Genomic DNA, 17,128 nt, shown 5'->3' on the forward strand with positions numbered 1-17,128 from the left:
ATGTTTTCTTTGTCTATTTTTGATGGAAAAATGCGACATTTCTTTTATTTTCCACAATCAATAGCTCCTTATTACCTCCTAGAAAAATTTTAACTTCAAAAAAAGAAATATTGTTATATTGACGGTTAAGTACTTAGATAAAATATAGAAAATAGCTAAATTCGAGATGAACCAATCTAGATTTATATCACACATCTAATTCCCTAAATCTCAAATCTAGGCGTAAACAGAACAATCTAGATTTAAACGGAAAAAATAGATTGTAAAGTGAAAATTTTGTTCAACATGTAGTGTTAACTTCAATGTTTTGACTTGAAATAAAATGGAGGTCGATAGTACCCGTCGTTGCCACCAAGAGCGCTGTATCTAAAGTCACAGTCATTCTAACCATACGTTTCTAAATTCAACACTGACATCACTGGTGTTCTCCGTTTAACGATCTGACGTCACGTTTAATAGAAAAACGAAAAATTTGCGTTAAAATCTGGCAACACTTAGCTTTCAGATTCAAAAACCAAGATGGACGACGACCGTGTGATGTATTATCGAATGCTATCGATAACTGTATGCTTAATAGGTTTAGTTCTGTCCTTCTACGCCTATCACGTGGAAACTAAGAAGGAAAAAGACAAGAAATATCGAGCTATGTGTGATATCAGCGGACACATGAGTTGTTCTGCTGTATTCAATTCTAGGTCTGTTAACAATTCTAGATTTCTAGATTTGTTTAAATTAAGTTCGATTCGTGTAGATATTTTCACGAATTACCTGTCGATCCATAATTGCTTCGATATAAAAACGATATAAATATACAGCTGTTAGAACCTATTAACTTCGTGTTACATCTGTTAATATCTTACACACGTGCAATACACTGCGTACACGTGTTTATAACTCAGCAAATTTTTAAAGTACTGTGTATTCAAGAATTTACTGAATCATACATGACTTATTAACACGTTTTTATGAATCACATGCCTGATTCATAAAAACGTGTTTACTTAATCAGTTAAGAGTAAAGTCAAAAGTAAACATCTTGAACACAATAAACGTCTTCTACTATTAACACTGCAGTGAGTAACACAAAGTCACCGTTACAGTCAGCATCTGGACCCCCTGTACAGGGAGATTGCTAGACATTGTCGCACCAGTATCACGTATAGGAGAACTGGCACGATTTACGACCTGCTATGCAACGTTAAGGACGGAATAAATCTTGGCAGGGCCCCTGGGGTTTATTCCATCCCCATCAGGGACGATAGGTTCGGTAGTTTATATTGGTGCAACCGTACGTTCAATTCAGAAGTGGTTACGGGAGCATCAAGCTGACCTCAAAAACAACAGGGCACCACTGCCCTGTTGACATACGTTTCCGACCTGGAAATTCAGGAGGACTTCCGGAGCACTAAGTTAATATGCCGGGCCTTTCAATACGATCAAATACGGCACCTGGAGGCCTGGGAGATATATAAAGCCAATGTGGAAGGCACCTACATCAACTTTAAGGACGGGGACGCAATCGTTCATGCGTGGAGGTACCTGTTGGAGGAATTCAAACGGAGCCAAGTGGAGGGGTGAAACGCGACACGTACTATGTTTATTTCTCGGACACATCGTTCTGGCGGTCTGGAGGGGGATGACATTTAGTTCTCAACCTGAAGAAGGCCTTGTTGGAGGCCGAAAACATTAGTTGGTTCTCTGTTGTATACAACACTGTAAAAGGTTTTTTGTCGGTGACTTTGTGAAACATCTGGAATTTTCAAGAATTAAATCGTGGAAGATAAATTTATTTACAAGAAATGAGGCTTGATTCAATCTCTGAATGAGTCGTTTGGGATCTTATCAGAGCTATAGGCCCTACCTATAGGAGCAAAAAATCTGAGGAATTGTATCTCTACGAGCGACCCTTTGCGAGATACAACCCCCAAAATTGGGTTGTGTGAGATCACGAGTTGCATCACTCCACTAAGACTATTGATCTTGCATGACTGCTGGTTTTGAGTAGCCCACTTTACTGTTCGTAGAGTGCTTGATGTTATATAGTTTTAGGCCGAGACTCCACTAGCGTAAAAACTGGCGTAAAACCCCTCGCCGTAAAAACTTTTAATTGCATGACCTATTTGTGTTTGCGCTTGGATTGCGGTGGAGGTCTGGCTAGCGAAGTTTTTACGGCGATGGTGCTGTCGAAGTTACGCCTGTACGGTTCTATACGTGATATATATTGATAGATATAAAGACAATTATTATATTTTATGAGTTTTTCTGTATAATTACAAATGTAGTAAAAATAATATCTTTACTTTCATATATTACATTTTATTATCATATTATTAAGATAATATACAGCACTTATAAGCTAAGCGTTTTTATTATATACTCCTCTAAGTTGAAGGAATTTCCTTTGGCTGTCCATATCGTGTGTTTTAGGCATCCGTTATTATAATAGGGATACCTCTTGTCGTAGATATGTGAATACTTTCAGATGTTTTTGATAAATCTTTCCAGATCTATTTTAGAGTAGCCATGAGAGAAGATACACAAAAGCTCGTTTTTCGCCATTTTCGCACCGTGTCACAATGACCTAGATTTCACTAACTTCTGAATGGTGGATAGTACCATTTTACGGCAGTATTCGCGTCGAAAGTTGAACACTGCTCAACTGGCTTTTATGCTGGTTTTACGACCTGCTCAGGTGTAAAATATCACAGTCACGTGATTAAAAGCTTTCACGGTGAGAGGTTTTACGCCCGTTTACACACTAGTGGAGTCTCGGCTTTAGGGGGATGTGGGGACTTGCCCCCCACCTGGGTGCAACAGTACGAGCAATAGCGAGCACCTAAGTGCACGACTATGTGCGGTGCCTTGATGCAGAGCGTGGAGAATAGGCAGGATACTAACCTTTGGAGGCAAATATCCTGCAAAAAGTTGCGTGTACAGATAATGTTCCTTTGACTTCTGCTCGTACAAGGGGTCTACAATTCAGGAGGTTGAAAAACCCCTTGTTCGGAGCTTGAATCTTACCTTGTATTTATTAACCGAACCACCGCTTGCCCTTCTCTCTTTTCCACTGATGTCACACTGCAAGTTCTCTTGTATCATGCACCTATTTACTGTGACAGATCCAAATGACCAGTAGGATGCAACTCGCACATTGATGAATAAATACAGTATGCGGTGCACAATATTGTACCTCTATCCTGTAATTTTATTCTTTACACATTAGTCAATTTATCCAAATCATATCAATTTGGATAATCGGAATTCTACTGTAATTGTTTTGGTATGTGTACAGGAGACATTGCTTCACAATTTGAACTGTGTTTTGGGTTGTCTTATTGAAAGATCTGGGAGTTTCACAGACCTAATTTTGTTATGTTTTTATTTAAATTTGCCTTCAATATGTTTAAAATAGCTGAAATGATCCATTTTAGAGTCTATAAAAACAAGTTCTAAACCTGAAGCTGCCATACATCCCCAAACCATTTGGGATCCTCCACTATGTTTTACAGTAGACAAAATGTATCTATCTCTCTCACTAGTTCCAGTTATTACGTTTCCAGTGATAGAGAAGCGGAAATGTAATAACTTCATACCACTGAACCAATGGATTCTGAATCTTCCATGTTTTACTTGATGCTGAAGAGGTTCGGTGGTATAAAATTTACAGTGGACGCTTTGCATAAAGATCAGAATTTGTAGTTCTCTAAAGTTTCGAAGGTTTTTGAGGTATTTGCATCTCAAAATATTCTCAAACTTTCCTAATATTCTGAAAGAACACCTTTGAATCTTTTCTGAAATAACAAGTGCTTTTGATGATTTCTTTTATGTATTGCTGGCATTTTTATTGGTACTCTGATATGAAATTTGTGGGAATTGAGTGTTCTGATAGTACTTGCACTAACTGGTGATATTTTCATATTCAAGCACAAATTTAACAACACTAGTGTTGAGATTCTATTTAATTTTTCGAACTACAGTGAGAATGTTTACATTCGATATCATCCTAGGTTGTTTTGAACAAGAATACATTTTAACACTTCCTGTACAAAAATATCTTGTCATAATACCTTGAACTGTTGAAGTACTTTTCATGACAATACTTTCAGTGAAAGATGTTAGCATGCATGCTGTGGCAATGCTGTGCACTGCAAGAGACCAAGCAAGGGCAGAGCATGACCAAAAATGGGTTATGAGGTACTCGGTATTCGGTTAACAGCATAGGTTAGTGGTGGAAGTTGAAGTCGCAATTGACGGGTGAAAATGGAGCGACGAGCGACTTTGCCGTTCTATAAGCTTGGCAAATTCGCAAAAGAAAATCATCCAATGCCGAAGCCTATGCCGAGTTTCTTTCTACATCCTAGTATGCTCGAGCAGGCTCTTGTTCCTTCTCCATGACAATGCCAGACCTCCATACAGCCACAGTTGTGCAGCAGATTTTGGCTAAAAAGGGGATTTGTCACTTGCACAGTATCCATACTCACCTGATATGGCTCCCATCTACATTTCCGTGACTGAAAATCACCCTAAAAGGCAAGGGATTTGCCGACATTCGACACGGTGTATGATTGAATTGGACGCTCTCTAAAGAGGATTTTGCAGTTTTCAAGACTTGTATACTTGTTCTAAAAAGCGTATTTGCCACGGACTACTTTGCAGGACAATAAGGTATGTATGTTTGCTGAACTACCTCAATGTCTTCCTATTCTGAACACAATCACTGAAGTTTATTGTTAGAGGTCGTACATTACGCTAACTGTAAAGGTTGTATCTTTTCACGATTTTTAATGGGTTGTATTTTTTCACGATTTTTAATGGGTTGTATTTTTTCACTAAGCAAAATGTGCATTCGGACAAGTAACTATGGTTGCTAGGTCATCCTTATTTTTTCCTCTAATCTGACAACAGAAATGAAGAAGTGTACATATTTGAGATAGTCCTGGGTAGGATATACTTTCCATTTCCAAATTCATTCAATTTTATAAGTTTTGATAAAATTATGATTGTACACCTGATTGTTATCATGTCTTGTGATGAATAGGAAGTTTTTTCTAAAGGCTGGTGAATGTGAAGTGAATCACAAAATTCAAATATGATAGGCTAATGATGTCTTCTTTAAAGGGTGAAAATAAATGTCGGTGAAATCAAATTTCACCGTCTTTTGCTGACGTCCATTTTTGCTCATTAAGTACCATGTCATTAGCCTATCATATTTGAATTTCAAGTGAAATATGATCGGTTGGTCTATTATTTAAGTGAAATGTACATAGTACCAAAACTATGATCGTTGTTGTACCCGTCAGACTCGACACTCTCTAAAATTTTGTGCCCATCAGTGGCTGAGTGGATAAAACTATTGAACTCTGGTATTTGGTCATGGGTTTGTGCTAAAATAAGCATCTTATGTTTATTTTAGTCTACAGATGCTAAAATGAAACTTTGATTGAAACCAATGAGTTAAAGGAAATTATGTAGCCCTCTAAACGTCCTTCTGATTTATAATTTAAAGCCATAAAACTCTTATTGGGGTATTTGTGGTGGGAGCTTTTCTCACTTTTGGAAAGGTCAAATTGTTGAACCCGATGATTTCGGAAAAGTGGCAAACCTAAAACTTTTCGATATCGTGCGAGTGTCACAATCTTCATTTTGTCTTCGTTGGACATTATTGTCTTTGGAAGAATTATTTTGTTCTGTTTTCATAATTTTAAAAACACGATGACTAGTCCTTCCATTATGGATTTCAATAATTAATAAACATTGCTCTTTCCTTTAAGCAACGGCTTTTGCTTAGGACCTAACCAAAAGAGTCAAGGTCAACATAAGCGATGTTTTTGACACCAATAAGGTGACCACTACAGTAATATAATGCATGGTATTGCAAAGACTTTCTGATATTGAAAACACTCTTTAATTATAATTTTTTTGTCAAGAAATTTTAAATTATTGTTTTGGAAAAATTTGAGTTAATCAAAGTTTGAATTCGCGGAGGTTTATTATAATTTGTTTTCGTTGCTTACTAATATATTAAAAATTCTGATCTGAATTAACACAATAGAAATTATACTGTTAAAGTATATAGATTTAGAAATTTCGTATTACATTGCCAGTGGTTAAAATTTTAAACTGTATTTCTTGTAAAGCCCCATATTTTTGTAGCATGTGTACTGTTAACATATTGCCAAATGTTAAAAATTTTATATTAATTCAATTGTTTAAATATTAAATCATAAAACTGAAGATTGTTAACTCAATTTAATGCTGTATAATATAGAACATTGAAAATAATTCTGGCAGTAAAGACCGCAGTTGGATTCCAGTCATTTTGTTCTCACACTATTAATTTTTTATTACTATTTCGTTATTATTATCACATTTTACTTCCCATGTGCTCTTAAATGGTAAATTCTATCCTTCTCATTAAAAGTAGCAAATATAATTATTTATGTATGAAATAGAATTCAAACTTGTAATCTGATAAATGAAGAATATTGTCTCGGATGAATGCTCGCTAGTTTAGCAAAAATTCGAATGTACGGTAGTCGTATATAAAATCAATAAATCCTCGTAATGATATGGATTGATCTATTGTTTTATAGAGTTTATTTTCTTGATACGAGTAAAATAATTTTTCGTTTCAAATTTATTATGAAAATTTAGTGCTCGTCATCTGCAACGCACATTTTTTAAAAAATATGTTCGTTAAAAAACCTGTTTTGTGTTAAAGGACAGATTTCGAGTATTGTTGACAAATAGGATTATAAAATTGTTTTACTTTATTTATTATATGTGAAATAATCAAGCTTCATTCTTTATTAGTCAAATGAAGATTGAATTACAAATTGGTAGTACGATGCTTCCTAATTTATGAACGTTTACTATACTGGTGCAACTATGCAGACGCGAGTGAGTGAATTTTCCGAGCGAGCGAGAATATGTGGCGAGAAGAGGCAAGATACGATAAATATCAAAACCTGTCAGATATGTGTGAGAACCAGAAATTCGCTCTCGCCAGTGTTATTTCTCGCTTCTCGCTTGTGCATGGTTTTCCTTTACGAAAACTAAATTGCTCGCAACCTCCTGCTCGCTCTAAATTCACGTCTGCATAGTTGCACCCTAACGTCATAGCAAATGTACTCGATGTATCCTTTAACTGTACATGGTAACTGTCTAACATGTTATGGTAAGATTTTTGATGATAAAAAGAAACTAATTTTACAATATTTTTGTATTTTACAAAGCCTACCAGTTGTTTCATTATTAAATTGCACATCCACAGCCATTCAAGCAGAAAACTGACTACAAAACTATTAATTGGTTAAAAACTTATTAACAGTAAATTCAATAATGCTGTATCTTTAATTTTGTTGTTTGTTTCGGTTTTCTTAAGTAATTAAGTAAATTGATTTAACGTATCAAACAAAAATTGTAACAAAAACTGCTAGAAATGGATCTTGTACGTAAATTGAGAAATGCTTGTATAAATTTGTATAATGAAATTACTCTGAACAGAAATGTAGAAAAGCATAGAAAAACCACGAGCCACATACTACTAATTATAAAAATATTCACACTAATATCTATTACAGGCACTCCTCACTTTACGACCGAGTTCCGTTCCGACGACTACGTCGTTAAGCAAATTGATCGATAAGCGAGGAGCATGCGCCGGGAATATAGGATCGTTATAAAATTATACAAATTATGCAACAAACTTCAAATTTATTCATAAAAAGACCTGTACATGTACATATTATCATTTGTCGGAATGAAACTGACTGAAAAAGCGAATAGCAAGCCTATTATAGTACACATGTCACCATTTGCCACTGACCGACACTCGAGCCGAGAAAGGGGATTCCCCGAATTGCAGGTCAAAACTCGATTGGTCATAAGTGCGAGTGGTCGTTAAGCAGATAGGTCGTAAAGTGAGGAGTACCTGTATTCAAATATTTGAAGTAAAGTTTTTGTGTGTCTTTGTTAATTGACAAGGTGATTCAAGAAGACCTTTGAAAGCATACGGAATTTTAATTGGAAGAGTTACAGAATTGTTTGAGGCATTAATTTATAGCAATACGTGTCAAGTTTATCTCAAACAGTTATTTTGATCCAATCTTAACATCATTGGTGATATAGCAGATGTCCCACTGCAATTCAATTTCTTGCCAAACTGAAAGTAAGTCAAGTTTTGAGCTTAGCTATATTTGCAGACAAGGGTGGAATAAACACTAGATCTTTAATCTTTGGTGCTGTCACAAAAGAAAAAATCTGGGGAACGAGGCATTGCACTATCAGTCCTACTTAACAAATCCATTGACCTGGGAAATGTTTATTGAAATAATCCCAGACATCTGTATGGTAATGGAGTGATGCACTGTGTTGCTGAATCATGTGTTCCAATATCATCATCATTTAACTGGAATGAGAACATTTCCCAGCATATCCAAATACATGATACCATTGATGATACTGTTCTCTCATGGAAAAAGAAGAGATCACACATTTTAACTTTGCTAAGAACATAAAACACATGCATTTTCAGACTGTCACAAACAAGTCCTGCAGTTGCTTTTGGATTTTTGAAGCTTCACATCTCAGAGATGAAATATTGACTTCTTACTGAAGATAATGTCTGGGAATGTCTTGTCTTTCTCAATGCAATGCAACATTTCTGCACTGCATGAGGTACAATTGATGCGTTTGTTATAAATTAATGCCTCAACCTATTCTGTATGTTTTCTATTCTATGCGCTTTAAAAGTTGTTAAATCCTTTCTGAATCACCCCATAATTAGTAATAAATTATTGATATAATATATTCAACTACTCAAACTGGGTATACAAAAATAGGCACACTACATAGAACCACTATCCGGAAAGAAAATACAAAAGTACATGAAAGCAAATGTTTTCGTCCACGTCGAACGGTCATCGTCAGGCTAACTGCCTGAGTTAGCTTGATGATGCTGGATATTTGTTATATGTGTAGTGCTGAAATAATATATTTTACAGTTAAATACTGTATTTATTCTAATAAGCAGTACAATTGCAAGATGAAAGTAGTTACAGATAACACCCTCTAATAGTAAGTGTGCTGTCTGTAGGAGGAAGATAATATATTTTACATTATAAAATTGCAGTCTGTTTGGTATTGTCACTCATACCGTATGTTGAAATAAAGTGTGAATGTGTCGAGTGTTGTATTGTTGTCTGAATAATAATAAAGTAAAAAATTACCAAGTTTATTCCTTTAATAGTTGCTCTTGAATAATGGTTGCAGCCAATTTTCACATAAAAATAATAGTTGCATAGTGGCTCTCTAATAGTAAGCATTCTTGCAGTTGCAAGCTGAAAAAGGTTATACATAACAGCTGTTTATTATAATAAATACAGTATATTAGTTTGAAAAGAATAAAATTATTTCATATTCTAATAAATAAGTTGCATTCAACTTGTAAACAAATTACAGTGTAGGGCCATTAAGCTGCAGTGATCGGGGTCCAAACTGCTTAACCGCGGCTTAGGTGGTCCGCGGATTAACTTTGTGGCATTGTAAGGTGTGAATCGGTTTACAATGGCGGCCTCCATAATGTTGACACTCTGCATGGATAAAACAGATTAGTACTGTATTTGAATTTCATTGTAACTTATTTTATTGTTTATTGATAAATAAAAGACTAATCTTCTATAAATACCTCTCTGAAGTTATAATCTGCGATAGTGCATAGCACATCGATCACGGACATTCGAAGTACCAAAACGACCACTGTCGACACCTGTCTCAAGTGTTCGAGAGGCCGCGTCCAGGTCCGTACGATCCATAGTGTCAAAAAATTGGGATCCAAGCTTTTTGTGCGGCTTAAGCAAATTCGTGGATTACTGGCCCGCAGCTTAATAGCCCTACACTACTTGCTTTTATAAAATTTAGGAAACTGCTATTTAAGTCATCATCTGGGAGCATTTTCCAGCCTGAAAAAAGAATAAATTACACATTAATAAAGTTTAAAATTTTAATTTAATTTAATAAATTTTAAGATATTTTTAAAAGTTTCTTATTATAATTTTCTTGTAATTAAATTTATCCTCGCAGATACGGTAAAGGATTTGGCATTATGGGTAGCCTTTTCGGCGAGAAGTCTATTCTTAATCAACCAAACAGTATTTACGGAATTATATTTTATACTCTTCAATTGATTCTAGGTAAGTAATGCTTTAAAAAATATATGATTAAATTTCAAGCAATTATGACAAACGCGGCATTTAGCATTTGTCATTCCTTGCATGGTATAAGAATTAAGTTTTAATGTTTAATGATTTAATTTTATTTAGAAGAGTATCAAAAGAAAAGAAAAATGATATAGTCGTTGCATTTATATACTTAGAAAACAATAAATCAGAAACTTATATTTTCTTTTTAATTAATAATAATAATAATAATGTATACCAACCTAATTGAATTATTAATAACAGATTATTCATTGGGTTGTAACCAGGTTAATGATTAGATATAAAGCATCTAATGACTTTATCGTTAGATGACGTCCGGATTGCCAAATTTCTTTATATCTAATCATTAAACTAGCCGTGTTACGACCCAACGAATAATCCCACAGTTTGTTTTGCGTTAGTATTATGGATTTTATAAAAATGTAATTCTTGTATTTATTGTCTGATGTCAACTGTTTTAATATAAATTTAAATACTCAATTTACTTGAATGTATGATGCATTTTTCCTTGGTTTTTAGTATCAACGAAACTAGGGTGCAGGTTAGATTTGGCATTATATGTCGTAACAACTAGCATCATGTGTCATATTCTTGTTGCCAATTCCGTTGCCTCATTGTAATGATTTTATTAGATCGATATTCAAATAGCAAATGTTTAAGAGTTCGGCTCTCAAGAAATTTATTTATTTTTCAATTAGTGATACAATGGGAAAAGTCTTGCGACAATAGATTTCCTCCTCTAAGTTAAAAAAATTACACCTTACCACCAGCAAGAATTTAATAGCATAAAGAACGTTTTCAATCGTTTTAAACGATCTTCCTCAGTTACAGAAAACAGAACATTAAAAATAGAACACAAAATGATTATGGAACAAATATAAAAATTAACGGAAAATGTCCTTGCGGATTAAATATAAATAACTAAAATAAATGACATAAATATGGTCAAGAATAACAAAAAAAGAATAATATAGATATAACGATAGAATACTAATTATTCTAAAATGATCTCCAAGCGGTAGATAATGCGTCCTCTTCTCTATGGATTATACAACCAGTTCTCGTGTGTGGCTTGAAGATTTCCAACTTCTCCAGATGCTTCACCACGTGTCTATTCGTCGTTGTTTTGATAATAGGCACTTGATCCCATTGGACATTGACATCTTGTCGTGTGTATGCCGCTAACACGGTGCTGTCGAGGTTCTTATTGATTGTATACTTGTGTTCCTTGAGCCTTTGTTTTAAATTGCACATAGTTGCCCTCACATAAACAAGCCTGGAATTGAAACGTTGATCGTGTAAAGGCACCAAATAAACTCCCGTCCTGGAAGTCTGATCTCGTTTCTTTTTATCATTTCTTCATAGAAATATTGCCAAGGCTAATAATCTTCAAATTGTATACCGACGTAATCCCACTGTTTAAAAACTTTTAAGAAATGATAAAAAGCAAGAAGATCGGAATTCCATGGTGGGAGTTTATTTGGTGGCTTTACACGACCAATGTATCGATTCCAGGCTTGTTTATGTGGGGGCAACTATGCGCAATTTAAAACAAAGGCTCAAGGAACACAAGTATACAATAAGAAGCTCGACAGCAATGTGTTAGCGGCATACGCACGACAAGATGTCAATGTCCAATGGGATGAGGCGCCTATTATCAAAACGACGACGAATAGACACACAGCGTGGCATCCGGAGAAGTTGGAAATCTTTGAGGCACACACGAGGAGTGGTTGTATAAACCATAGAGACGAGGACGCGTTATCTACCGCTTGGAGATCATTTTACAATAATTAGTAATTCTATCGATGTTATATCTTATATTTATTCTTTTTTTGTTGTTCTTGACCATATTTATGTCATTTATTTTATTTATTTATATTTAATCCGCAAGGACATTTTCCGTTAATTTTTATATTTGTTCCATAATCATTTTGTGTTCTATTTTTAATGTTCTGTTTTCTGTAACTGAGGAAGATCGTTTAAAACGATCAAAAACGTTTTTTATGCTATTAAATTCTTGCTGGATTGACAAAGGTGTAATTTTTTAAAATTTATTCCATATCCAGTACATAGTCTGTTAAATGTTTCCTCCTCTAATTAACAATGAAACTTCAATTAAAATACTTAAAAAACAACAAATAAAGTATCACAAAGAGAAAAACATTATAACAACAGTTCTAATGCAAAATACATGACTTTCAACGTTACATGATTTATGTTTTGATATTTATTTTACATAACTGGAATTAAAATGTATGTGAAGTAAATCTTGCAAGGTTCTGGCTTGTAGCAAAGCAGAAAAATCCAGCAACAATAGCATAGCATAGGACTTATTAAGCATAGGACTATTAAGCATTAGGCCTATTAAGTCCTAAAAGCATAGGACTTATTAAGCTTCAAAGAGGGTGAACAAAACTGTGCCCACACGCGTACACACGCTAACATCCATACGTCCTCTGAATTGTTTGCATTTCTCAACATTTTGAGGTGTTCTGAGTCCAAAAATCTAAACATCTTGGGAGGTCATTTTTTGACCGATCACCATTTTTTCCCTCTGTTATATATAACAGCCAGGAAAGTAAAAAGGACAATTTATATTGTAGTTTATTACATCACAGGAAAAGTATGCATATGGGTACACTAGATATAGTTTCTACTTCTATTCATTTTCTTTCTTGCTCTCTGGTAACATCATTAACAAAGGGAAGGAGGAATATAAGAATCTTGAAATTCTTTCAAGAGTTGAAGGTGGGATTTTGTTGTATGTAGGTGCGGAATCAATTAGTATATAGAGCATTCGCTCGAAAGAAGGAAGTCGTGATATGGTCAATAGGTTAGACTAGACCTCTGGGAGAAAAATCACAAAATATATGCATAATATATCTCTTGTAATCAGTGTTACTAACATGTGTCAAAGATAACAGTCGGAAGCTTATCCTTATCGGGCAGAAAGTATTAAATATCACAGAGCATTTGCAAGTGAAAGTGTATTGTTTCCACTAATGCAGGTTGGTTGAGTAAATTTTGCAAACGGTATAACCTGTGTAAAATCAATATCGGCAGAATAACTACAACTGCAGACTAACTTGTAGTTGACAGATTCCTCAAAGAGTTACTGGATCTACAACTCTGCAAAATGTTAAACCCGGTTCTTTAATGTGTGTGCGCGCAATAGATAGGTATTGACAAGTCACGGTTCGTCGTCACTAAGATGACAATGACCTTGAGCTATTCTAAACTTTGCATGTGCTGATTTGTGTGCGAATTTGCCAAGTAGACTTGTGTGTGAATTGACACGCAAGATGCACAGCTCGTTTCTATTAAAAAGCACTGCTTATGGTCCAACCACATGTTTTGTCATGTGCAACAGGGTAATGGTGTCAGTTCAATCTATGACTATGAAAATTGTATTAACAAAGTAAGAAGCTACTTCTCATTGTACACGACTAAATCTATCAAATTTCACTATCCAATCAAAACATGAAATTTGTAGACGAAAGTGATGGATACAAAAAGCATGATAGGTGAGTACTGCATGCCAAGTGCACAGTATATATATACATAAATAAACCTCACAAAACCCAATAAATTGTAAACATTGAACTAACCACTGAACATTTGGCTTTACCGACATAAAGTAGCCTGATGTTATCCGGTGGTAGTTTGGCTTTTCATGGTATATATGTTACAGTGAATGTCGACATTCTCCGATGAATGTTAGCATTCACACGTTTCGTTTGTGTATGAAATATTTGCTAAATATCATTTCTCACTTACACCGGCAAATGTCGACATTCAGCATGCACTGATGGTGAATGTCGAATAAAAATATTTCTATTGCATTAAGACAAAATGCAACTTTTTAATATATCAAAATAGGAGAAAGCTTAAGTAACAGCACATGTAAATAAACCGTTGAACCTAAAACGAACAGTACATTCTAAATCATTAAAGAAAATAATGCAATAATAAACTTACACGTAAATTATGAGATTAATGTTATACAATCTTATTTATTGCAACAATTTAAACTGTTATGGCACTTTGATTTGCACAAGAGTCCCTTGCTTTTACAACTGCATTTATTCGCGGAACACTTCTTTTTGCAATGACTGCGTGTATCCACTTGCCCTCCACTTTTTGCATTAGCTGCAGCTGCTTCTCTCAGTGATATTTCTCAAGAAATCTCATCTATGGAAATTAAGTTTTCTTTACAAATTATGAACTGATTACAGGTATAAAGCTGACAAACTGATCCCACCTCATGGGATCAAAAGAACAAAAATGTCATCCGGTGACAAAGTGGACAGTTTTCACCAAACCGTTGCCGGAAAAAGAGGTATGACCTTGTCCTATCTCTGGCTACCCACAAAGGATTTGGCGACAGACTGTCACCTCTCTGTCGATGTCGGCTTCTTGGGTGTCGTTTCGACCTCCACCGGAGCTTATCTGTGCTTGTCGACATACACCGGCAATTGTTCGAATGTACAACAATATAACCAAATATTCGGTCTTTCGCCGACGTATTTTGTACGTGTCGACATTCACCAGAGAATATCGACGTTCTCTAATTTCGGTTTTTCACAGTAACATATATACATGTAAAAGTTAAACAGCAGGCCATAATAGCATATTGTTAGTTTCTTCTAACTACTACTAGTATTTTGTGAACCAGATTATTATTCTTCAAAAACCTGTATTTCAATGTAAATGCACAATTTCGGTTTAATAAATCACCTGCCCTCTACAAACTGACACATAATTAAGAGCACATACACTTATTGCCAATAGTTAAATCAGTTTCTGTCATTTGATAAACACCGTAATGTTCCAAGCAATCTGATTAGTTATATTTTGATATATACATCAATATGCAAGCATAAATGTGAGTACTCTTGCACCTACACATATATATATATGTAAACTAACAATGCATGTCTGTTGTACACTTGCAGTAGTGAGAATCGGGCTTTAATCTTGAAGAACATCGACAAAGGCTTTCTACCTGTTTGTTGGGGGTAGATAGAACAGTATAGTAAACCTCACATGGAAAACTTGGACTTCGTATAACTCAGACAACCCTTTGTCCTTATTATTAGAAGTTGGTGGGTTTACTGCATTTAGAAGACAAAATTTAGCCTAAATGCACATGAGTGAGAGGAAATTATTACATTGGAGGTGAATAAAAAAGAATGAACCTATCTCCATGGAGGGTTTTGAGTGTATATATGTGTATAATAAAATTACATACAATTTGATTATATACATTTTATTGATTTTCAATTATTATTGTAGTAAACAGTGAAATTAGCCCCTTTTAATACATATGGTATAAGTAAATTTCCTTAATAAATAATTAGTTTGTGAGCTTTTTATGAACATTTTTATTGGAATCTAAGTATAGTTTTTGTGGGTTTTTAATTTATTTTCATGAATTTTATGTATGTGATGATTTGGGAGAATGGAACTCTTGCGTAAGAGGAGATTTGATTATATTAGATATAAAGAAATGATTAACAGTTTAAGAATAGGAAGCAATACTCTTTTTAAAGATACAGTTAATGTAAATATGAGGACAGTTCGACTTCTGTCTGGAATCTTGGTAATGGCAGCGGAACTGTATTTTATGTGGTTCCAGTTTAATGTTTCCATTTCTAGGTACTCCCCTCCGCTTGCTGATGTTTATTCCACCATTTTGGCAATAATGCTATGCCTGCAGAATAGAAGTATTGTGGCTAGTGTCAGAATAAGGTCCTGTGCACAACAGTTGAGAAATTCTGGATTGCCTATGGTCTGGATCCATCACTGTAATTATCACCTTCTTGGACCTTTGAAGAAAGCCTTAGAAGATGGTAGATTTACTCTGAACACTGAAGTCGGAAAGTTCGTCATGCACTGATCCTGATACTACTACCGTTCTTTCTATTCTGCAGGCATGGCATCATTGCCAAAATGATAGAAGTGTCAGTGTATGGAGGGGAGTACCCAGAAAAAGGACCAATACAAATTGGGTCTATGCACCACATACAATTCCACTGCCATTACTGAAATTCTGGAGAACAGTCAAACTGCTCTCGTATATTAGTATCAGGATAAATAATTTTTAAAATTTCAGTTTAATAGTTAAGAAAAATATTTTATATTGTTATATTAGTTTTTCATAAAGCAGTTTAAATGTAACAGATTATAATATTTGATTTCTATAAAATTTTAAATAAAGTAAATTAATTAATTTTAATATAAAATGTTATCCTGTAATACAGTGGTTCTTAACCAGTGTTCCACGGAACACAGGTGTTCCGCAAACCTACCTCGAGTGTTCTATGAAAGAAAAGATTTTACAGTTTTTATTCAAATTTATTCCCGTTGCTATATTTGTACACAATTCCATGTTTTTATTTCATTCAATATAGTAAAGTGCATTACTTTATTGCTTCATTGTTTCCCGAGAATAGTAAATATGGAATTGCTTATCAATTGTTTCATATATTGGAGCTAATGCTCCGTGTGATAAGTATATGAATGGTGTTCCGCAGCCTCAGAAAGGTTGAGAATCATTGCTGTAGTATGTCAGTATTCAGTTTATTTAGATTGAGTTAGTAAATACATTTAATTTACACATTTTGTAGTACAGTGGGTGATTGGTTAACGAACGTAATCTGTTCCAAGACTTTGTTTGCTATCCGAATCGCTCGTTAACTGATTATCGATTTACCATAGGTTTTTATGGGAATTTGATTAATTCGTTCTGGAGACCCCAAAAAATAAATTATAACTTTCTTACTACGTTTGTTTATATGTAATAATAAAAATACACAGTCTTGCATTTTTATTAGTCATGTTTTTTCCGTTGTGGGGGTTAAAGGATCTGTCTAATGTCGATTGCTTTTCTCTCTTCTTCAGGA

At 34.6% G+C, this 17,128-nt stretch overlaps 1 protein-coding gene and 1 long non-coding RNA gene across 2 annotated transcripts in view; one reads left to right on the plus strand and one right to left on the minus strand.

Moving 5' to 3' along the window:
* The first annotated feature begins 515 nt into the window (after positions 1-515).
* Vkor (Vitamin-K epoxide reductase) overlaps positions 516-17,128 on the plus strand; it is a 32,574-nt gene continuing 15,961 nt past the window's right edge. Inside the window, exons 1-2 of the mRNA XM_067264982.1 lie at positions 516-695; positions 10,084-10,193. Of these exons, the coding sequence (XP_067121083.1) occupies positions 520-695; positions 10,084-10,193 (286 nt within the window). The 5' untranslated portion in view covers positions 516-519. The remainder of the gene's footprint in view (positions 696-10,083; positions 10,194-17,128) is intronic.
* LOC136970548 (uncharacterized) overlaps positions 9,227-17,128 on the minus strand; it is a 38,000-nt gene continuing 30,098 nt past the window's right edge. Inside the window, exons 2-3 of the long non-coding RNA XR_010880000.1 lie at positions 9,907-9,962; positions 9,227-9,341 (exon numbers count right to left, since the gene is read on the minus strand). This is a non-coding gene — a long non-coding RNA (uncharacterized lncRNA). The remainder of the gene's footprint in view (positions 9,342-9,906; positions 9,963-17,128) is intronic.

This window comes from Centruroides vittatus, unplaced genomic scaffold, assembly GCF_030686945.1.
Source record: "Centruroides vittatus isolate TY-2023 unplaced genomic scaffold, ASM3068694v2 contig_202, whole genome shotgun sequence".
Taxonomy (NCBI): domain Eukaryota; kingdom Metazoa; phylum Arthropoda; class Arachnida; order Scorpiones; family Buthidae; genus Centruroides; species Centruroides vittatus.